Consider the following 24136-nt stretch of genomic DNA (forward strand, 5'->3'; position numbering starts at 1 on the left):
CCTTAATTTGCAGGGAATTTTTCTTACACACTCCATAAACAAAGACACAGCGTGCTTTGCCACCTCTTCTTCCTCACAGAATTTGATTGACAGCAGCAGGAACCATTGGCTCCTGTTGCTGCCCAAGCCCAGTGAAGAGGAAGAGAGAAGAGCAGAGATCTAACTGTGCAGAGCGCTGAACCGATTGAGGACTCAGGTAAGTATTATAGGCATGGGAGAGGAGAGCACAAAATAAAACATTTTTTAGCTTAACACAGGGAATACATTAAAGAAAAAAAGTTTTGCTTTTAGAACCACTTTAAAGTGGAGTTCCACTCATTTTTGTGTTGATTGAAAGTCAGCAGCTGCAAAAAGTGTAGCTGCTGACTTTTAGTAAAACACGCTCACCTGTCCCAGGATCCAGCGATGTGCTCACCCAAACCTTTGGTTCTTTTCCTCTCCGCTTCCTGGCACCAGCATTACAGCTGTGGGCACCCGGATGGTGAGAGCTTGCGCCTCACAGTCGGGTGCGCACTGTGCAAGCGCAAGTTGCGCTGCAATTCTGAATAGTCAGTCAATCTTCTGGGACCTGTGACATATCCGAGTAGATTGCAGGGAGGGAGGGGGAGAGGAGAATTTCAGCTTGGATCGCCTAGGTGGTCTGTCAAAACTAGGTACCCGCTCTTTCCCAAAAAAATACATGCCAAATGTGGCATAAGAGAGGAGGGGGGGGCTTAAAGCGGAAATTTCCCTTTACGGTGGAGCTCCGCCTTAAGGCTAAATACATTGCTGGCCATTTATTCCCTGTGCTGCGCTTAAAACTAGAAGATTTGGGCCTTGGAGGATGAGTGCAACCAGGACCACTGCATATGCTAAAAAATGGTGGCATATAGGCCTGGAGATGCTTCCTTTCTTTCACAGATTTTCTTTGATCTTTAACCTCTACAGCCTACAACAGACCCAGGGTAAACAGTGTACATGTGTAGTTTACATTTGTTTTAAGATTATCTGGATTATTCACTAAGAATACGAATCCCGGACTAGAGTAATGCATGGTAAGCAATCAGGCATGATTCATTTTCTGACAGGTTGTTATACCTTACTACACCTAAAACAAAGCTTTTATTGAATTACGTAGATTGTGGTAAACTAAGTCTTGTTTTAGAATGGGTAAGGGTACTTGAGCATGGTACTGATGTATGAACATCAGATTCCTAGCAGAAATGTCCACAAGGATGGACTGTATAGTAAATGCTTGTATTCGCACATTTTCATGTATACACAAAATACATTTTTCTAGTTTTTCTTGGATTGCATCACATGTGTGTATTCGTGTTCAGCAATGCAGATTTTTACTGATCTATATGCAGTGCAAGTTTATGCTTCTGTGAGTACAAGCACATTAAAACCAATGGGCTGCACCTAAAAAAAAAAAAAAAATTGGAAATAAGTCTATATTTGCAAGAATGTAAACTCAATGGAGATTTTTTTACATTGTATCTATTTATGGCACTTTTCCACTGCATGGAACCGAACGGTTCGGCTCGCTTAAACAGTACCACCTCGGTTGTGGTTCCAAGAGGGCTGTAGCGGTACCATATCCCACAATCCTTTGCATGCAGCCTTGACTGTTTGTTACTACTAGCCACTGATTGGTCAGAGAATCGTTGTTATCCCACCCACTTACCATTAGTGGAAAAGCAAACCGTACCAAACCGTTCCAACACCGTACCATGCGGTACCATGCAGTACCATGCAGTGTAAAACCAAACCGAGCCAAGCAGGGCCAAGCCGGGCCAAGTGGAGCCGAGCCTGTACTTGCACTGGAAAAGTGCCATTACAAAGGATTAAACTTTTTTGGGTGGATGGCCTGTCCTCCACCAGGCCGATAAACCTCTACAATTCCCTGGGATTTTTTACGGAGAACTGGGGAATTTGATAGGGCTGTTTGACAACAACACTGTATCATAGATGGAATTGGTCTTTCATTAAGCAGTGCAAAGATCAACAATATTCAGTAATCCACAGCTAAGTACTGTTGTGGTTGATGTTAACTTTAGTGATAAAATACAGAACTCTGCCATTATTTATCTACAATTAATTTAGTGCATCATTTCTGAACTTTAGCTTTTACCTCTACGAATTCCCTGTAGTCTCTGTTTGGCTTAACTGCTATGTACAGTAACACAGCCCATGTAAATGTATAGCATTTGTGTCAGGTATGCAACCCATACATTCTTCTGTGTGACAGTACAGAGATCTCAGTGTCTGACATCTACTAAAGCTTGAGGGTTATTAAAAGGTAAAACGTACTGAAGAATTTACCAAAAGGACCGTTACCTGGAGAAAACCTGATGAGGGCTGGGTATCAAGCTTGGATTTAGTTTTCTGTCTTTAGGGTTGTATGTATATTAAACCTATATAATAGGACATTATTGGGGGCTCTTGATGGGTTTATGCTTTCCTCAAATATCTACACAATGCTCCTGCCACAAAAGTAGCAAGTTCTAGCACTTTCTATTGGCACTTTCTATTTAACAGTTAGCGGGAAGCTGATTAGAGCTGGTCAAAGATGGATAGAATTTCAAACAAAAATTCTTAGGAAAAGTCCTAGGAAAATTTGAACAAAAATTCTCAGAACATTCAAAAGATTTCACTTGCTTTTAACATTTGATTTTGGAATGAATGAATGTAACCAAATGAATATTACATAACTGTTAGAAAAGCGTTCATTCCAGAAAAAGTTTCCATCCTGCTCATCACTGGGGTCAGAAGCTAATACAATTCTAGTGGCGCAATTTCTAGTGGTCTGTAGGAGAGAAGTGAGTGGTGGGCTTTTCATAACCTTTCCTAGCGAAAATCTAACCTTAAAACATATAGGAGTTCTCAAAAAGATTCATCCATCCACAATAAACAATATGGATGGAGGAATCATCCTTGCCAGAATTTGTATTTAGATAGGCGCTGCTCCAGCAACTTTCCGAATATATGAAGAGCGGCTGTATCTGACTGGACATTTTTGGCTAACAATTTTTCACCCAGCTTCTTCAATTTTTCAATTAAAGTTTGTTGAGCTCAATAGTGTTTAAAGAACTACCCATGGCTTGGATTTTTTACCAATTCCTGCTGAATTGGCCAAAATTCTAGCCAGGTATGGCCAGCTTAAGAAATGTGATATAACATAGGAAGGAGACAGGAAAAATGGACTCTTTACACACCTTAACCAAACTCAAATCATGTGTCTCAGAATTTCAGATCATCAGTATTTCACAAGCATTTCATAAAACATTCAAGCTATAATAAGCCAACAAGTATACCTTAGAACAGAGCTGTTGCACTATGGAAATGCACACTTTAATGAGTGCATCCCCTCAACATGCAAAGGGGGGGGGGGGGGCTGCAAGGGTGGATTTTTTTTTTTATTTTCATATTTTCATAGAGTTGGGCTTTAAAGCCTTGGGATTGATAAAAAAAAAATCATGCAACAAGCATTTACAAAAGTGAATTTTGGCAACAGCATCCTATGTATGTTCTCAGCTTAGGTTTTCTTTAAACGGGAAGATCAAGGCAAGTGTAAAAAAATAAATACATTCAGTACACCTCTTGAATATATGCAAATTTCTCCAAGTTTTATCCTTTTAAACAAGCTGCAAGTACAGAATAAAATCTGCTGATGTGGCAGAAATATGGTGTGCTCCTACCTTCATTTTTGACATGACAACACAGTAAATTTGTTTTGCCCCGAATATTTTTGTAAGCATGGTCAGTCCAGCCTACTTCATTTCTGATTTCAAAGAACACACAGACTCCTCCTCATCTCCATAACCCCTCCTTATTTCCATAACAAAACCCTTTGAAAGGTATATTTAGGAGACCAAAAAGAAGCAAACAGAAGTTCATTATTAGCGTTTGCACACACTTCAAGCATACAGGTAAAAAATTTTTATGATTGTTCTTCCTGTTAAAAAAATTCCACCATGCAAAAAATAGACAATAATTGGTGTCCTTGTGTTTTCCACACATACCATTCAGATAGCCCCAGTGACATCACTAAACCCTGGTTCACCAGGCTGAATTCTCATGAATATTGGCTTCTAAAATCTTTCTTGATTCTTAGAACCATTTAATGATGTTTCTATTACTTGTAGCAATCCACAGCAATACACACTTTAGCTTACTACCATCTTACTCCCTCATCAACACTCAAGATCATTACCTATATGAACTAAATAAATGGATCTGTAAGCTTACTTACCACTCAGCACAGCTGTCGTGTTCTCCAGCGCATGGCAAGCAGCAAAAAGGAGCCCTAAAAAAGAGAAAAAATATATAAGAATATATTTTACATACACTTTTCTATAATATATATTTTTAAAGGGTTATTCAAATTAAAATTGACATTTCAGTTTTTCATAGATGCTGGAGAGTACTACAAAGTTACTGGTGAAATCTCTGCAGTTGAGTTACTGGACATGCATGCGTGCTGCGACCATTGTGGACATGCATGCGTGCTGCGACCATTGTGGACATGCATGCGTGCTGCGACCATTGTGTACATGCATGCGTGCTGCGACCATTGTGGACATGCATGCGTGCTGCGACCATTGTGTACATGCATGCGTGCTGCAACCATTGTGGACATGCATGCGTGCTGCGACCACTCTCAGTGTGGGATTTTTTTTTTGTTCATTTTTATTATACTATTTTATTATACCATGGAATGGAATTCATAAAGAGTGTCATAATTCCTGCGGTAATACTATGTAATTCATAAAGAGTGTCATAATTCCTGTGGTAATACTATGTAAAGTGTATTTGAATCTGTTGCAACTTTGACAAAACATTTGCAAGCATCTCTCCCGCAGAGCTTTTTGAAAACGTCGGGAGAGTAAGGCAGTCCATAGATGATTCTCACTTTTTTTTTTTTCGTTCAAACAATGGGTAAATAAAAAACAAAAAAAATACTTGATTACCCCATCCACATATTTTAGGTGGGTGGGGGAATCCTCCCACTCTGCCTTTGTTTTCTGACAGCGGGGAGACTTCCCCGCTGTCAGAATACACTGATCAACACTGCCGGCTATAGCTGGCGACGCTGATTGAGGAAAAATTTTCCAACAGAGCGGTCGTACAGAAGTCAAATCGGTAGATCAACTTCTGTACAAACACACTGCCCATACTTGGGTGGAAATTCAGCCTACTGAACAATCCAAGGTAGAATGGAACAGGAGTCTAAATCTCTGGCAGGGAGATCATTGTGTTAGAGCAGTGGTTCTCACCCTGGCATCTGTGTAACCCTAGGGTTCCTCCAGAGGTTGCTAGGGGTTCCTTGAGCAATAAGCAATTTCTGCCTCTCAGATAAGTTTCTCTGACACCATTGACCTTTTTAGCTATCTGGAAGAAGATAATTCTTCCCAATGACCACCAGTGTAAGGAGCATTTATCCCACTGATCATCACACTAATGTGATACATGCTCTGTCTGTGGACTACAAACCCCCCACCCCATGGTATGGAAAAGAGAAGAGGGATAATGTGTTCTGTAGTCCTAACACACCTCCCCTCCTAGGGTGACAAGACTGCTCCCCCACAGGTACAGTACAGTACAATAAGTCCCCGTTAACACTGGGGCGACCTGTGAGGCGACCTGAGCGCCTCACAGGTCGCCGTAGGTCGCCTTCCATAGGGAAGCTGCGGACCTGTTCTAATAGGAGCGACACAAGTCGCTCCGACTTAGAAAAAGGGTCCGGAGCTTCTTTGGGGCGACCCGGAGCGACCGTCATAGACTTCAATGTTATGAAGTCCGTGCCGGCCGCTCCGAGGTCGCGGCGCGCTGCTCGCACCGCGACCTCGGAGGTCGCTCCGGGAGGTCGGATCGCCCCTATGTGAACGGGGCCTTAGTAAACATTGTTACATTAAAACAAGAATTGTTACTAAAAGGATCACAAGGTATAAAAAAAAAATAAAGTGTGAATGAACAAATACAGCCGGCACCGGGACTAGTAAACTACAGTATATCAAATGTTTGTTTTTGCCTTTAGATACACTTTAAATACAGTTGCACTGATGTCAATATCAGTCCATCCCATAACTTAATAAAAAGATATGTATGCATGAACAAAATGAATAAAAAATGTAATAAAATTTGCCAGTTCCAAATGAAAATACTTCAGTAGGTGCTCATCAGCCGCAGCCTACAAGACAGGCATCCAGGTCTGATACTGCATATGCCCATCCTTTTCTAATTATTTCCCTTATCATTTCAGATAACCTCGGACCCCAAATAAGCTTGCGCCAGACTTTCATAAAAAAAGGAAAAACGTAATAACACTATAACACTAAGTATTTATAAAAAGAAATTGCAGAGCTATTCATGCTCTTAAACGGCATTTGTTCTGTTTGAATGGGGGTAAAATCAAATGTTATTAGATTATTTTCTCTGCAGGTGGAATATAACACTCATGCAGAAGTGAATCAGGAAATTAATTACACAACCCTAGGTAAACTATAATAGGGTTCCCCATGGCAAGAAATGTTCTCTTTTTTGCTGAAAAAGAAAGATATAGGTTTTTTTTTTTTTGGAAAATAAAAAAAATATCTGACCAATTGCTACTGGCAACTAAATATATTTTTTACATGACTTTTTAGGACTAATGTCAACATAATTTGCATGCTAGATGTTTTTCTAGCTTAAAACTTATAAAGTGCTATGCAAATATGGAAAGTACAAACACATATTTATTCCATTACAACCAATAAAGAGCGATCAGAAAACATGTTTACATGGGTTAAACTGCTAAAAAAAGCAAAATCTGATTAGTTATTGCCATTCATAGGTCTTTGCACTAAAAGATTGCATTGAACCCAATATGTAAAATTCCTGCTTCCACCCATTCACTACTATTTATAAAGTAAACTGAGTTTTCCTTGTGGTTATTAGTCATCCGGAAACACTTATTTGCATGGGTGTCACAAGTAGACTGCACTGCTGTGCACTTTGTTATTGCCAATCAAGCATCATCTTACTTCTAGCTCAAATGTACGTATATGACACAAGTCACATAGCTAGAGACAATTCATACTTCTCTAAAGGCTTCTAGCTAGCTCTCAACCCTTATGGGCCATACACACTATAAGATTTTCTGAAGACTTTTTCCTTTAGACTTACCAAAACCATATAATATGAGGTCAAACCTAAACACTTTCAATTTGTATGCAATCTGGCAGGCCCTTGCACTACAAAGAAAAGGTAAATCTGAAGGAAATCTAACCACAAAAGTTGGATAGTGTGTATCCAGCTTAAGGCCCCTTTCACACTATCTGTCCGTCGGACGGATCCTGTTTTTCTCAGCGGGGACACAGCTGTTAGTTCCCCATGCATCTCTATGGGGGAAATCGGATGGGAACGGACCGTCCGTCGGGTCGGATGTCAGCGGACATGTCTCCGCTGCCATCCGATGCCCCATAGGAATGCATGGGGGGACTGTTCAGATCCGCCAAAAAAACGAACAGGCAGATCTGAACAGTCCGCCTGTGTGAAAGGGGCCTAAGTGTGAACCCAGCCTAAATGTGAGATTCTTGGGAAGAAATGTGTGCAGACGCGGCTCACAGCAGGGGTCCGGTGGGTGCGTCCCTGTCTCCATTTCAGGGATGAATCAGGCCCAAATTTTTGCCTGAATTCAGACAGGAAACGGACGGAATAAACTCACAGGACCCCTGTGCAATGTGCACCACAGCGGCCCCCGAAGATGTGTGAACTAGCTCCATTGAGAACCAGTCACAGCCTCCTGTCATGCGAATTGGATGCGGAGAAGCCTGCATCCAATTCGCATCAGTGTGAACCCAGCCTCAAGCTCAGTTTATGACGTGTTGAAAGTCCTATATCCAACAACGTTCCATGTGACCAAATTCTCAAGCCTCTGATATTGCTTAAAATTGTTATCAAAAAGGTTTCTTTTTGAAAATCTATGTTATATTCTTCTACAAAGTGAATAAAGCTCAGTGGGGCAGGAAGCCCACATAAAAGCTGGCCCCACATCTCTCATATAAAGCCTCATACACACGACGAGAATAGCAAGCGAATTATTGTTTTTTGCAGGCTAGCAGGATAGTCTCATATCGAAAAAGAAGAGGTTACTAAAGTTACAAAAATTCTCGTACAACAGAATACAACTTCGGAAACTGTGTAATATTTTATTGTAATGTATTCCTTTCTTTCTGAGCATGTGTGGTCTTGGTGTTCCGATTTTTTTTGGACGAATACTGTATTGCTTTAATGAATATTGTACGTTCTGGTATCGTACAAGAAAAAATTTTGTTTGTCCCTTCGGATATTTTCGCATGAACTGTCGTGATCGGCTCTCGAAAGCCGTGTACAAACTATCAAACTATCATACGATCGCTTAGAAAGCGGTATTTTTTGTCCGATTTTCTGATTGTGTGTAATAGCCATAAAGCTTCGAAAGATTCAGATGGAAAATTGTCAGCCAAAAAAGTGGCTACATCCAATCAGATGCTGTTCCAGTATTTTGAAAGCAGGTGGGATATTCGCCCATCTGTGCTGTATGGAGGAACCCATTCGTTGAAAAAATTAGTATACGACAAGTCTTTGCCTCCCTGCTCCTTGACAGCTGTACTAGGGCTTAGATACAATCCCTATCTGATGGTTTCAATGTCCCAATCAGCAGATGCTGACACCTGATGTCCTTCTGCCTTGTGCTCACTTTGGGTCACACAAATTAAAGGGCGAGGAAATCCTATATAGGGCAACCTTCCTCCCATTAACCACAAACACCAGGATATTTTTCTATGGATTTAGCACTGACCCCCCCCTCCCCCAGGCTTTCTACCTTCCACTGCTGCATTTATACCATCCAATGACCACCAACACTGAGGCATGCTTTCCTCTTGCTAAACTTTGAATCTGACACATTTTTTCCCTATCACCAAATTTTCTCCTACAGGTGCTGGGACATTTTTCTTACCACTGTCGGCCAAACCTGGGACATTTTTTTTCCGTCACACTAATTAGCTATGCAAGTCATGCTATGGTAATGACTTCTGACTGTCACACTCTGTACACTGTGCTGTAATGGCGCTTTTCCACTGCGAGTACCGGCTTGGCTCTACTCAGCACTGCTTGGCCCAGCTCGGCTCGGTTTGCTTTTCAACTGTGTGGTATGAGTCGGCACGTTTCAGCACTGTATAGGCTCTACTCGGCTTGATTTGCCTTTCCACTAAAGTAGTAAGTGGGTGGGATTACAACAATTCTCTGATCAATCAGATGCTAGTAGTGACAAACAATCAAGGCTGCATGCGAAGGATTGTGGAATATGGTATAGGTACGGCCCCCTTGGAACTCCAACCGAGGTGGTACTGTTTAAGCAAGCCGTACCATGTGGTGGAAAAGTGCCGCTGTACCAAACAGTACCGAACTGTTCAAACACGTACCATGCGGTACCATGCAGTGGAGAGGCAACAAAGCGAGCCCTACCGAGCCGCACCATGCAGTAGAAAAGCGCCATTAGTTATACACTAGTGACCCATGCACTTTGTAAGCAGTACTTTTATACTTCTGACTCCTGCACCCTATACACGATTTTGTATATTACTAACTCCTAAATCCAGTACTCCTGACTGTTACATACTCCTGAACCCTGCACTCTATGTAGTTTGTTACATGCTTCTGACTTCTGCATTATGCTGTATCTGACATATTTTATATTGGGCTCTTGTTTTGTTAACCAACCCCACCCCCCATCACACAGTATAGAATTTTAGCACACAGGGCCCCCAATTCTTGCACTGCTTTCATCTTTCACTATGGTCCCATTTTGTCTAAAACTGTTCCAGACCTCATCTAGGGAGCCTCATATAGCAATAAAGAAGTGCAGTGGTGCAGTTGTCACATTTAATATTGTGACAAAGTCGTACTTCATTTGGGCTAGAACAGAGGAGTGTGCTAAAAAATGCTTAGAGGAAAAAATAATTTACAAAAGACGTACGATTTCATTTGCCATAAATTCTGCCCTGTTGCTTGTCTGTAGACCTCAAGTTGCTTGGGAACTGTATTGTATCTAAAACTTAGCAGTTTAACAGTTTTCCACGTCAGCGAAACTCTGCTTGTTCCAACAGATAATAAGTGGCCATGCCAATAAGCACAAAGGTAAAACACAAGATACTATGAAAAATCTCCTCAAAATGAACTCTCTACAGATATGGGCAGCCATATAACAGGGCTATCAGTGGTCACAATACAGCATAGACTTCCATGGAAAGGCATTTCATGAAATTTTAATGGGAGAAACATTTACATGACTTTAATTTTGGTGAATATTTTGGATGAACATCTGCACATGGCACCGTCGTCCTGTGTACTCTTTCCCATTCAGACTGTGATGACCCTGCAGCATCGTTCTGAAAACCCAGACTGTCAAAATGCTGCAACGTCATAGCAGTTTATTTTTTAAACTGCATTGTTGAAAAACCCAGATTGTAGAGATGCTGCAACATTGAAAATCCCAGGATGTGATAACACTGCAAAATCAAAAACCCAGGATGTTACATAGTTAGTGAGGTTGAAAAAAGACATCAGTCCATCCAGTTCAACCTATGATGTGCGTGTTTGCTGTTAACCGTACATTGTATACCCCTGTATGTTGTGGTCTTTAAGGTGCCCATCTAATAGTTTTTTGAAACTATTGATGTTCCCTGCTGATACGACTGCTTGTGGAAGAGAATTCCACATCCTTACCGCTCTTACAGTGAAGAACCCCTTACACACTTTAAGGTTAAACCGCCTTTCCTCTAGTTTTAGTGAGTGGCCACGTGTCTTATTGTATCTCCTTTCTCTGAATAGTTTGTTTTTTATGCTAGGGTCACCAGTACAGTATTTGTACATTGATATCATATCCCCCCTCAATCGTCTCTTCTCCAGAGAGAATAGGTTCAGTGCTTGTAGTCTTTCCTCATAGCTGATGTATTTTTGTTGCCCTTCTCTGGACTCTCTCCAGTTCCAGCACATCCTTCCTGAGGACCAGTGCCCAGAACTGGACAGCATACTCCAGATGTGGCCGGACCAGAGTCTTGTAGAGTGGGAGAATAATCTCTTTATTTCTGGAGTGAATCCCCTTTTTTATGCATCTCACTATTCTGTTGGCTTTGCTTGCAGCGGCTTGGCATTGCATGCCACTGCCAAGCCTGTTGTCTACCAGTACCCCCAGGTCCTTTTCCATCCTAGACTCACCCAGAGGTTCCCCCCGTAGTGAGTAGCTTGCTTTCTGGTTTCTGGCCCCCAAGTGCATTACTTTACATTTTTCAACATTAAACCTCATCTGCCATGTAGTTGCCCACCCCATTATTTTGTTCAGGTCCGCTTGTAAGGTTTCCACATCCTGCATAGAAGATATTGGCATGCCTAGTTTAGTATCATCTGCAAATACTGAGATTGTACTAGATATCCCCTCCTCTAGATCATTTATGAATAAATTAAACAGGATTGGTCCCAGGACAGAACCCTGGGGGACCCCACTTTCCACACCCGCTCAATCCGAGTACTCCCCATTAATCATCACCCTCTGGACTCTCCCCTGGAACCAGTTCTCTATCCAGATACTCACCTTATGGTCCATACCTACCTTCCTTAGTTTGTACAGTAAGCGTTGTGATAACACTGCAGCGCCGAAACACCCAGACTCTAATGACAATGCCGCGTCGAACAACCCAAACTGTACTATAACACTGTAGCATTGAAAAACCCAAACTGTGCTATGCTAACACTGCAGTGTTTTGATAATGCTTCAGCACCTAAAAACCCAGACTGTGATAATGCTGCAGCATTGAACACCCAGACTGTGAAAATGCTGCAGCATTGAACACCCAGACTGTGAAAATGCTGCAGCATTGAACACCCAGACTGTGATAACGCTGCAGCATCGAAAAACCTGCACTGTGTTAACATCGCAGCATCGATGTTAGAAAACCCAGATGTGATCACGCTGTGGCATTGGAAAATCCAGACTGTGATAATGCTGCAACGAGGAAAAAACTAGAAATGGTAATGCCGCAAGGTTGATAAAACTCAAACTGTGATAACACCGCAGTACTGAAAAACCCAGACTGTGATAACGCTGCAGCACTGAAAAACCCAGACTGTGATAACACCGCAGTACTGAAAACCCCAGACTGTGATAACGCTGCAGCACTGAAAACCCCAGACTGTGATAACGCTGCAGCACTGAAAAACCCAGACTGTAATAACACCGCAGCACTGAAAAATCCAGACTGTGATAACGCTGCAGCATCGAAAAACCCAGACTGTGATAACGCTGCAGCATCGAAAAACCCAGAGTGACTGTGATAACACTGCAGAATCAAAAAACTCGCTCTGTGATGACACTGCAGCGTGACAGTCTGGGTTTTTGCAATGACACTGCAGTGTCATTACAGTGTGAGTTTTTTGATGCTGCAGCATTATCACAGTCTGGGATTTTCAATTCTGTGGTGTTATCACAGTCTGGGTTTTTCAGCGATGCAGCATTATCACAGTGTAGGTTTTTCGAAGCTGCAGCGCTAACATAGTATGGGTTTTTCAACGATGCGGCGTTACCACGGTCTGTGTTTTTCAACGATGCGGCTTTACCACGGTCTGTGTTTTTCAACGATGCGGCTTTACCACGGTCTGTGTTTTTCAACGATGCGGCTTTACCACGGTCTGTGTTTTTCAACGATGCGGCGTTACCACCGTCTGTGTTTTTCAAAGATGCAGCGTTACCACAGATTGTGTTTTTCAACGGTGCGGCGTTACCACAGTCTGGGTTTTTCATCAATGCGGCGTTACCACAGTCTGGGTTTTTCATCGATGCAGCGTTACCACAGTCGGTTTTTCAGCGATGCGGCGTTATCACAGTCAGTGTTTTTCAACGATGCACCGTTACCACAGTCTGTGTTTTTCAACGATGCAGCGTTATCACAGTCTGGGTTCTTCAATGCTGCAACATTATCACAGCATGAGTTTTTCAATGCTGCAGAATTATCACAGTCTGGGTATTTCGTTATGAATAGGAAAGAGCATGATCAGACATTGCCACCATGCTGGGGTCACCTGCAAGGCTGGAAGTACAGTGCAGTGGCAGCTGTACTTCCAGAGGAGCTTACACGTGACCTTACATGCCCACAAAGGAAAGAATCCCTGCTGCATGGGTATGTTAAAAATAAGTTTAACTTTGAAATTACCTTTTTTTTTTTTTTCCAATAAACTTTACAGCTACACAAACGACAGTATGAACCAATGTTCATATGAATGCACCTTTCAGTGCTGTAGCATGTTAGATGCCGATTGGCTGAATGCTAATTCTGCTTATTGGCTTCCATTACTATGCCTGGTTTATAAATTGTCTTTAGGTTTAAAATCAAAATGAAATATATGCACATAATAGGCAGTAAATATGTTTGTATTAAATATGCTCTATTCCACTGGAAATGATCTAATCCGTATGGACCCATTACTATAGTGTTGTAAAGTCCTGTGCAAATTGTTGGCACTATAAAAATTGTGTATAATAATTATAAAAAAATAATGATAATAATTTGACATGTATTATTTCCTTAGCACAGGAAGTCAGGTGAGGACAATACAAATTACACTTTTTCATTTTTTTTTTATGTTCTGATTTGAGACACCCAGACATTAAACGGCAGCAGTTTGATCTCTCTCCAAGAAATCTATTTGAATGTTTCCCCTTAAGGTGGAAAAAATTCCCAGCTTGCAATTTAATCCAATTTTCAACGCTGGATTTAACCCTTTAACCCTGTCACAGCCGGCTCAGTTCTTCCATTTATTCTGGAGTTTTATGCATGTGTATTTTTCGGTTATCCCAAAATAAAACCTTCAAAAATCATTAAAGGTTGTGTCCAGTCTGAATAGATCAGAATTGGCAGATAGCAGTGCACTTCTACACCTACCAACTGCCTATGAAGCTGTAGTAATGTGGTTCCTGGACAGGCTCTAGATCCTTCAAGTGACCATCAATATCCAACCTGGCTTTTAGCAGAATGAGTTGTTGGACCTTTTCCTGGACAGACAGTGTGCCTTCCCTAGTGACAACCTATCACTTAGAAGAACATGTACAATGCTTAAGAAAGCAATACTCATTCAAAAAGCATAAAAAATTATTTTGCGCTAAAGTGTAATAGAATCAGCAAGAGCTGCACCCATATATCATCTGAATACATAGAATGATTTTAAAACATATATGCAAAATATTGTGTGCTTCCTGAGAAAAATATTAATCCAATACAGTGCAAATTGTAATGAATAAATATGGAAAATACGTGAAAAATTTCAGTCCATGCAAATATATGAAAAAATAAATAAATAATAATGGTCCATAAAATGATGTGTCACCAATGTGTTCAGAAAAAAAACAGGTGAAAAATAGTCTATTTCTTCTATCATGTGATAGTGCACTCCAAAGCTACCAACAGCGTGAAAAGTACTGGGTATTCCAACACAGACTCGTGTCGCTTTCAGTGTGGTGAGGGACACGAGTCTGTGTTGGAATACCCAGTACTTGTCATGCTTTTGGTGGCTTTGGAGTAAACTATCACATGATAGAAGAAATTGACTATTTTTTCACCTCTTTTTTTCTGAACACATTTGTGACACATCAATTTGTTGTATATGGACCATTATTTTTTATTTATTCATATATTTGCATAGAATGAAATTTCTGCACATATTTTCTATATTTATTCATTACAATTTTTTACTGTATTGGATTCATATTTTTGTCAGGAAGCACATGATATTTTGCATGTAAATGTTAATTTAAACACTGGCATGTAGGTGCTTGATTGAGGTACTATCATGCCACGGTAATACAACAGTGGAAAAATAAGCTGGGGGGCTACATTTGGTAAAGTATTCACCTATACAATAGAGGCATCCACTTTGTTCCAGAGAAAAGAACCCTCTCAATGTTAGAACTGAAGGGCCAGATTTCTTCTGACGCATAGACTATCAAACCTCCCAATGTGCATCCATCGGGGGAAGGGGGGGATGTTCAGTAGGAATAATGTCCTAACAGGGACACTACCATTACATTAAAATTGTAATATTCAAAGTTAAGCCTTACTCTCAGTGTGTATCAGAAGCTGCAGCAAGTCAAACTGAGCCTAATTTCCTGGCTGAAAGAGTCCAACAACATCTAACCTTTCCTCACTGCCCTTGCTGGCCGATACCAATACTTAAAAAAAAAGTGAATATCGGCCTCCGATAATCGGTCCCGCCGATAATCGGTCGATCCCTAGTAAAAAGAAGCATAAAGATCCAGTGGGGATAGCACTGGATCTGAAATAAAGTGTATAATAAAAAACGTACGTAAAAAGTTTTATGTAAAAATGTCGTCAGCATGTTGATTACTGCAGAAGGAGGAGCCAGGGGAGGTAATATAAAGGCAGAATAAACTTTGGCTTTAAAAATACATGTAAAGTATAATGTCTTTACCATCTTAGTTTCACCTTAAATCTATGCTTTCTCGGTTGCGGAGCTGGAGCGTTCTACAGAAGGACAGAGGATAACCACAGTACATAGCACACAGCAGCTGGGACAGAGGATAACCACAGTACATAGCACACAGCAGCTGGGACAGAGGATAACTACAGTACATAGCACACAGCAGCCAGGACAGAGGATAACCACAGTACATAGCACACAGCAGCCGGGATAGAGGATAACCACAGTACATAGCACACAGCAGCCGGGACAGAGGATAACCACAGTACATAGCACACAGCAGCCAGGACAGAGGATAACCACAGTACATAGCACACAGCAGCCGGGATAGAGGATAACCCCAGTACATAGCACACAGCAGCCGGGACAGAGGATAACCCCAGTACATAGCACACAGCAGCCAGGACAGAGGATAACCCCAGTACATAGCACACAGCAGCCGGGACAGAGGATAACCCCAGTACATAGCACACAGCAGCCGGGACAGAGGATAACCCCAGTACATAGCACACAGCAGCCGGGACAGAGGATAACCCCAGTACATAGCACACAGCAGCCAGGACAGAGGATAACCACAGTATATAGCACACAGCAGCCGGGACAGAGGATAACCCCAGTACATAGCACACAGCAGCCGGGACAGAGGATAACCACAGTACATAGCACACAGCAGCCGGGACAGAGGATAACCACAGTACATAGCACACAGCAGCCGGGACAGAGGATAACCCCAGTACATAGCACACAGCAGCCAGGACAGAGGATAACCACAGTATATAGCACACAGCAGCCGGGACAGAGGATAACCCCAGTACATAGCACACAGCAGCCGGGACAGAGGATAACCACAGTACATAGCACACAGCAGCCGGGACAGAGGATAACCCCAGTACATAGCACACAGCAGCCGGGACAGAGGATAACCCCAGTACATAGCACACAGCAGCCGGGACAGAGGATAACCCCAGTACATAGCACACAGCAGCCAGGACAGAGGATAACCACAGTATATAGCACACAGCAGCCGGGACAGAGGATAACCCCAGTACATAGCACACAGCAGCCGGGACAGAGGATAACCACAGTACATAGCACACAGCAGCCGGGACAGAGGATAACCACAGTACATAGCACACAGCAGCCAGGACAGAGGATAACCACAGTATATAGCACACAGAAGCCGGGACAGAGGATAACCCCAGTACATAGCACACAGCAGCCGGGACAGAGGATAACCCCAGTACATAGCACACAGCAGCCAGGACAGAGGATAACCACAGTATATAGCACACAGCAGCCGGGACAGAGGATAACCCCAGTACATAGCACACAGCAGCCAGGACAGAGGATAACCACAGTACATAGCACACAGCAGCCGGGACAGAGGATAACCCCAGTACATAGCACACAGCAGCCGGGACAGAGGATAACCCCAGTACATAGCACACAGCAGCCGGGACAGAGGGTAACCACAGTACATAGCACACAGCAGCCGGGACAGAGGATAACCACAGTACATAGCACACGGCAGGGAGACGCAGACATCCAACCTAATCTGGAATGATTACCCATGCCAGAAGAGACTACTCATCCACCAGGTACTGGGAGAACTAGCACCAGTTATAGGGCTACATTAGGAGGTTGTACAAAGTAACAGTTTGTGCTTTTCTCTTGATTTTTGGATAAATCATCAGCAAAAGTAACAGCCTGACATAGTATCACAATTCATAATGAAATGTTTATTCTCAGGGACTTTCCCCAAGGCTTCTTTTTCTATAATCAAAGGCATTGCTAAGTGTTTCATAAACATCATACAGTGCTCATTAATGTAATTTTTTTCATCCTTTGTTGCATCTCAGTGCTGCTATTCCCCTGCAGCATTTTTTGCAGTGGTGCACTCCAGCGATGGTTGCACAGTGTTTTCAGGACCAATTTCCTGATGGTAAAAAAAGTGTACCCCACCTGTGTAATATACTGTATATACATGCATTATCTCACAAAAGTGATTACACCCCTCACATTTTTGTAAATATGTTTTCATGTGACAACACTGAAGAAATGACACTATAGTCACAATGTAAAGCGGTGAGTGTACAGCTTGTATAACAGTGCAAATTTGCTGTCCCCTCAAAAGAACTCAACACACAGCCATTAATGTCTAAACCGCTGGCAACAAAAGTGAGTACACCCCTAAGTGACAATGTCCAAGTTGGGCCCAATTAGCCCTTTTCCCTCACCGGTGTCATGTGACTCGTTAGTGTTACAAGGTCTCCGGTGTGAATGGGGAGCAGGTGTGCTCAATTTGGTGTTATTGCTCTCACTCTCTTATACTGGTCACTGGAAGTTCAACATGACACCTCATGGCAAGGAACTCTGAGGCTCTGAAAAAGAATTGTTGCTCTACATAAAGATGGCTATGAGAAGATTGCCAAGACCCTGAAACTGAGCTGCAGCATGGTAACTACGACCATACAGCTGTTTAACAGGACAGGTTCCAGTGCACGTGCTCAGCATCATATCCAGAGGTTGTCTTTGGAAAATAAGATGTATGAGTGCTGTCAGCTTTGCTGCAGAGTTTGAAGGGGTGGGAGGTCAGCCTGTCAGTGCTCAGACCATATGTCACACACTGCATCAAACTGGTCTACATGGTTGGCGTCCCAGAAGGAATCCTCTTCTAAAGACTATGCACAAAAAAGCCCAGAAACAGTTTGCTGAAGACAAGCAGACTAAGGACATGGATTACTGGAACCATGTCCTGTGATCTGATGAGACCAAGATAAACTTATTTGGTTCAGATGGTGTTAAGCGCGTGTGGCAGTAACCAGGTGAGGAGTACAAAGACAAGTGTGTCTTGCCTACAGTCAAGCATAGTGGTGGGGGTGTCATGGTCTGGGGGGGCATGAGTGCTGCCGGCACTGGGAAGCTACAGTTTATTGAGGGAACCATGAATGCCAACATGTACTGTGACATACTGAAGCAGAGCATGATCCCCTCCCTTCAGAGACTGGGCCGCAGGGCAGTATTCCAACATGATAATGACCCCAAGCACACCTCCAAGACGACCACTGCCTTGCTAAAGAAGCTGAGGGTAAATGTAATGGATTGGATAAGCATGTCTCCAGACCTAAAGCCTACTGAGCATCCTCACAGGGAAGGTGTAGGAGCTCGAGGTCTCTAACATCCACCTGCTCCGTGATATCGTCATGGAGGAGTGCAAGAGGGCTCCAGTGGCAACCTGGGAATCTGTGGTGAACTCCATGCCCAAGAGGGTTAAAATAGTGCTGGAAGATTAGGGTGGTCACATAAAATATTGACACTTTGGGCCCAATTTGGACATTTTACGTTAGGGGTGTACTCACTTTTGTTTTCAGTGGTTTAGACATGAATGGGTGTGTGTTAAGTTTTTTTCAGGGGACAGCAAATTTACACTGTTATACAAGCTGTACACTCACTACTTTACATTGTAGCAAAGTGAAATTTCTTTAGTGTTGTCACAGGAAAAGATACAATAAAATATTTACAAAAATGTGAGGGGTGTACTCACTTTTGTGAGATACTGTATATAACGATTTGCCATAACCTTAGGACCACTCACTGACAGGTTAAAAAGAACTCTATCTTTCCAAGGACTTTACATAGTTTGTTTGGGCCAAGCTGGACTAACCTGTGAGGCCGCTGGATGTGCAGCATAACCTGTATTTAGCTGCGGCTACATACAGTATACCGCTCTGTGCTCTGGGTGCGAGCCGAGACTTCCTGTCTCATGTCCGGAACACAGAAAAGTCTACTGCAGAGTCGCTCAGAGCAAGCAATGTATTTTATCAATGAAGAGTCAGAGGTTGTGATATCATCAGCCCGCCTCTCTGACCCCGCCAATCAGAGGAAGCTTTGTATTCATTGCTAGAATACATTGCTTGCTTTGAGCAGCTGAGCGCCGCTGCAGCAGATTCCTCTGTGTTCTGGGTATGAGACAGGAAGGTCTCTGCCCACACATGGAATACAGTGAATACAGTGCGGTGTGCTGTATGATGCCTCAGCTAAAGTTTATACATCCATCAGCCTCACATATTAGTCCAGCTTGGCCCAAACAAACAATGTCAAGTGTGGAAAGATGGAGTTCTTCTTTAGCGGAGTTCCGGCCACTAAAATTTATTTTCAATAAAAATACCCCTGGGAAAGTCAGGGCTAGTGCATTCTACAATGGATAGCCTCTGAACTGTCCCTGGTCGCACTTACCTTTTAGAAGAAATACTTACCTTGAAAATTTCTTCTCCAGCGCTGCCATCTCAGATGTGGGCAGCTGAAGCCAGCATGTCCTTTTCTGCGTCCTCTTCTTCCAGAATGCGCCTGCACCGGCCCCGCTCGTCACTTCTGGTGTGGGCGTGTCATCCCTCCACAGCTTCTGGGCATGTTTAGCAGGGAATGAGGCGCATTGATTCCTGGGAGCGATGACGTTCAGCTCCCAGGAATCAATGCAAAGCGGAAGTGACGGCGCGGGCCGCGGCCGCAGAGGGAGGAAGTGGAAGAAAGGTGAGTATATTTTTCTTCAATAACAAGGTAAGTAAACAAAAAAAAAATTGTAACTATCCATTTGTTTTTCAGGTGACCAAAAGCAAGCGGATGGCCCAAAATCGATTATGTCCATTTTGTGGCCGGAACTCCGCTTTAATCTCCCTGGCGGTCTACTTATGTCAGTATTTTTGAATGTCAAAGCGGTACATTGTTTTGCATGGAAATCTGTGGTTTTATATTGTAGGTCTGTAATTCTTAGGAATAAAACAGTAAAAGTGAATAAAAATTATTAATACATTTATAAACTAATAAATAGGGTAAATTAACAAATAATGAATAAATTTAAAAAAATATATTAATAAAAATAAAAGGAATAAAACAGTAAAAGTGCAGGCAGGGCACTGGACAAAGCACTAGGGACAAAACTGAGGTGAAATGGTTTGATACAGTAATGTAATCCTAACAGATTACAATGTATCATGTCATGATTTGTTTACCTTTTTAAATTTCCCGCCCGGTTCCGCCCTCCTGCATTGCGGCGCTCGCAGGGAAGGGAACCCGTAAGACGGATGCCTGTGTTCCATCAGAATACTGTACCTATCAGATTCTGCAACCCGGAAGGGACGTTCCGAAAGAATAACTTACTGTGCATGCGCCATGTGTTCCAACATGGCCGCTATGCGTTCCAATAGCTTTCCTAATGCGACAGAACACGAAGCAGCTGCGAACATCTTCTTACACCCACGTAAGTCTTGAATTTTAGATCAATTTTACCAGTAAATTAAAAGTAAAGTAAGTAATTCTACCAGTAAACTATATAGACTGAATAACAGTATTAAATTTCTATTATTATTGTAATATAGTAAAAATAGCGAGTAATCTGCAGGTAGAAGGTGGCGATGGCCATCTTGGTACACCCCGCACTGGTCAGCAACAAACTGATTATATAGTGAAATAGACTCGCGGTGAAATAGTCTATTTCAGTATATAAGATCCCCCAACAGGCAATCGGATATTCCCTGGATCAACTTTACCTATAAAATATTAGTACAGTAATCCCCCGCTCCATCGCGGTTCAGTTTTTGCGGTCCTGGTAATTCGCGTTTTTTTTTGTAATGTTATTTTACTATATAAATCCTTAAAAATGAAATATTTTTGTGTTTTCCATAGCTCTTGCTAGGTCTCTTAGTATCTTTTATGTGTTTAAATGAGTTTCTATTGTTTTTAAAAGTGTGTTTAAAGACCTTAAAATGCTTTTACACGTACAGTGACAGTAAAATAAACATGCCTACAATGCATTTTAATAGGGTTTTTCTATTTCGCGGAATTTCACTTTTCGTGGCTGGGTCCGGAACGTAACCCCCGCAATGGAGGGGGGTTTACTGTATTCAGTTATATTATGTTCCTGAAGTCAGAGGAACCAAGTTGAATGATGCTGGCCTTTATAAGGAACTTCGGTCTCCTATCGTTTGGCTCTACCTGTTTTTCCCGCTTCTCCGGTGCCGCCATTTCTATTATTATGGTACCTGTGCAGATGTACGGAATGGCTCTGCCTGGCCTTCAGGTCCTGGCAGAGAACGTCGACACATCTGCACACGTGCATGATATTTCCTGCACATGCGCAAACACGACAAAGATTGTAAACTTCCATAAGAACCATCTTTTGTGCGTGCACAGGGGGGAGCCGCGCATGCGTAGAGGTGTCACGGGGCTCTGTCGAGGAAACAAAGCCCTCCAGTACATCTGCACATGTGCATGGGATTTCCTGCACATGTGCAAACATGGCACAGATTGTAAACTTCCATAACAACCATCTTTTGTGCGTGCACAGGGGGAGCTACACGTGTGTAGAGGTGTCACAGGGCTGTGTCGGGAACCAAAGCCCTCCAGTACATCTGTACACACGCATGGGATTTCCTGCACATGCGCAAATACGGCACAGATTGCAAACTTCCATAACAACCATATTTTGTGCGTGCACAGGGGGAGCCGTGCGTGTGTAGAGGTGTCACAGGGCTGTGTCGGGATCCAAAGCCCTATGGCACATCTGCGTACGTGCAGAATCCTGGGTGGGGGGCAGCGAACGTCATTCTTGCCTAGGCAAGAAATGTGAAAGTGCTTCTTTGTAGGACAAGAAATACAGTATAATAAAAAAAACGAACAAATGCAATAGAGAGAGAGAGAGGGGAGGGCAGGACAAAATTAAGGATAATTTAGGGTGAAGGTCCATTTTAAACGGACCCAATAGACCCATGGCATCTTGTGGCAGAAAATAAGTAACGTGGGGACAGCTTTGGATTAAAGGTGAGTATTGCAGCAAAGGCTAATTTTTATTTATTTATTTTTTTAAATTTATTTTTTAATTTTGACTGGTTCTCTGCTTTAAAAAACTGTGATCTACAGATTACAAGTAGACTATACAAAACTACACATAGGATAGGGAACTTTTAGACTTTAAATCTTCAAACGCTTCTGTAGAATATCTACCTCAAAGTGAACGTGAAGCTTAATGTGTTATTTTTTTTCTTCATACAGGTAAAACTAGCTCCATGCAGCGATCATTTTTCTTCTAGCGTCTCCTTTAGCTAATTACGCCACTGCCAGTAGCCAAATCAAACAAGAAGAGGAGAAAGGTCCTGCTTTACTTGTGCTCTAGGTAACTGCTGAAGAAGTCGCTAGGGACTTCAGGTTCCAGCCTTTGAAGTGGCTTTGCTTGGCTTGTGCCAAGTTACAGAGCAATGTATTTTCTTGACAGGCATATTTAAAGTGCAAGCTCTTTGCTGCAAGACCTGTAATGTGAATTTTATGAGTAGTGTCAGCTAATGGTTGCTATTGTTTACCTCAATTCTTTGAGAATGAACAACCCATCTTTTCTGGCTAGGCGTCCACAGATTTATAGGCCAATAGAAAATTATAGCCTGGCTGTTCTTGTTAAAATTAAGGTCACTTTAAAAACTTGAAGAGCCAGACAAGTATGACTTGTGTAGCACTACTCCCTGGGGAGCTGCTGGTGACGGGTTCCCCTGGGTTACCCATAGCAACAGTACAATAGTTCAGCGACTACAAAGTGCCTGGCTCAGTCAAGAAACGGTCTAGGGGTTTTGGTTTTTGTGGTTTTATTGAGAACTTGGATAGGAGAAGGGAATGAGTGGGATACTCCAGCTTGAATAACTATGCAAAATTTGCTGGGACGTTTAACTGTTTTTGAGTGCAGCAAGGCCGCTGCTTCACCTTGTCAATAGCGATGAAGTAGTAATAAATGAACCTCTTTAGATAAGCTGTACTGTACTGCAGAACACACTTCAGGGCCCTTCCTGGCACCCCCCTAGTTCCTTTTCTTTAGGGCTTTCTACATGGCACCCCCTTTACTGTAATACTCTCCGTGTGAGCTGGCTCCTTGATCCCCTGACTTCACTGGAGTGGTCCCCCTTCCTGGGCCAGACCCTTTGGCAGGTCCCTCAGTGCTCAAGGACACTGTTTTTCCCCAAAGACTCTGCCAGCAGTTCCACCGTATCCTCTGCAGCCCAGCTCCACCCCTGGTTCACTAGGCCGACTGCCTAAGACCACCTTCCTCACACACTGCAGGAGGAGACAGCTGTCCACCTCCTCCTGGGACTCTGCTTCCCGCCAAAGACTCCCTGTCCCATGTCCCCTCAGTATTTAGGGTCAATCCCAGGATGCACTGCAAGAATGCCCTCCCACTGGGACTGCCATAAAACATGATGTGTCACTGGCTAGGTTTCCTCCACTGTCCAACAAGCTCCCTCATTGGATGCAGTGGGGACACTCCCTCAGACCCAGTGAATCACACCTTGAAACATGCGACAGGCCACCTAATAGATCAGGCTCCCCTGATAAGCAGCAGGAGCTTTACCTAGCACCTACCTAACTAGGAGGGTGCTACACTTGAATTTAGACACCATAAGAGTTAGCCAAGAATCAAATGGTCACATGGGCAGATGTGGTCATTTGTTGGCGAATGATAAATGTATAAAAAACATTTTGAAGTTGCACCAACAATAATTTTTGAGGACCTTCCTCTATTTTAACCCCTTGGAGCCGATGCCTGCCAGCCATTAAAGGGGTTTAAAATGCCGGGAGGCGGGCCAGGGCTTATGGTCAAGTGACCGAT

At 42.7% G+C, this 24136-nt stretch overlaps 1 protein-coding gene across 2 annotated transcripts in view; it reads right to left on the reverse strand.

Annotated features, from left to right (window-relative positions):
• TGFA (transforming growth factor alpha) overlaps nucleotides 1–24136 on the reverse strand; it is a 106166-nt gene that overhangs the window by 42924 nt on the left and 39106 nt on the right. For both annotated transcript variants that reach the window (XM_082257184.1, XM_082257183.1), the window contains one exon: nucleotides 4235–4288. In XM_082257184.1, the coding sequence (XP_082113310.1) occupies nucleotides 4235–4288 (54 nt within the window). The remainder of the gene's footprint in view (nucleotides 1–4234; nucleotides 4289–24136) is intronic.

The sequence above is a fragment of the Pelophylax lessonae genome (genome assembly GCF_965119305.1).
Source record: "Pelophylax lessonae genome assembly, chromosome: 4".
NCBI classification, from domain to species: Eukaryota; Metazoa; Chordata; class Amphibia; order Anura; family Ranidae; genus Pelophylax; species Pelophylax lessonae.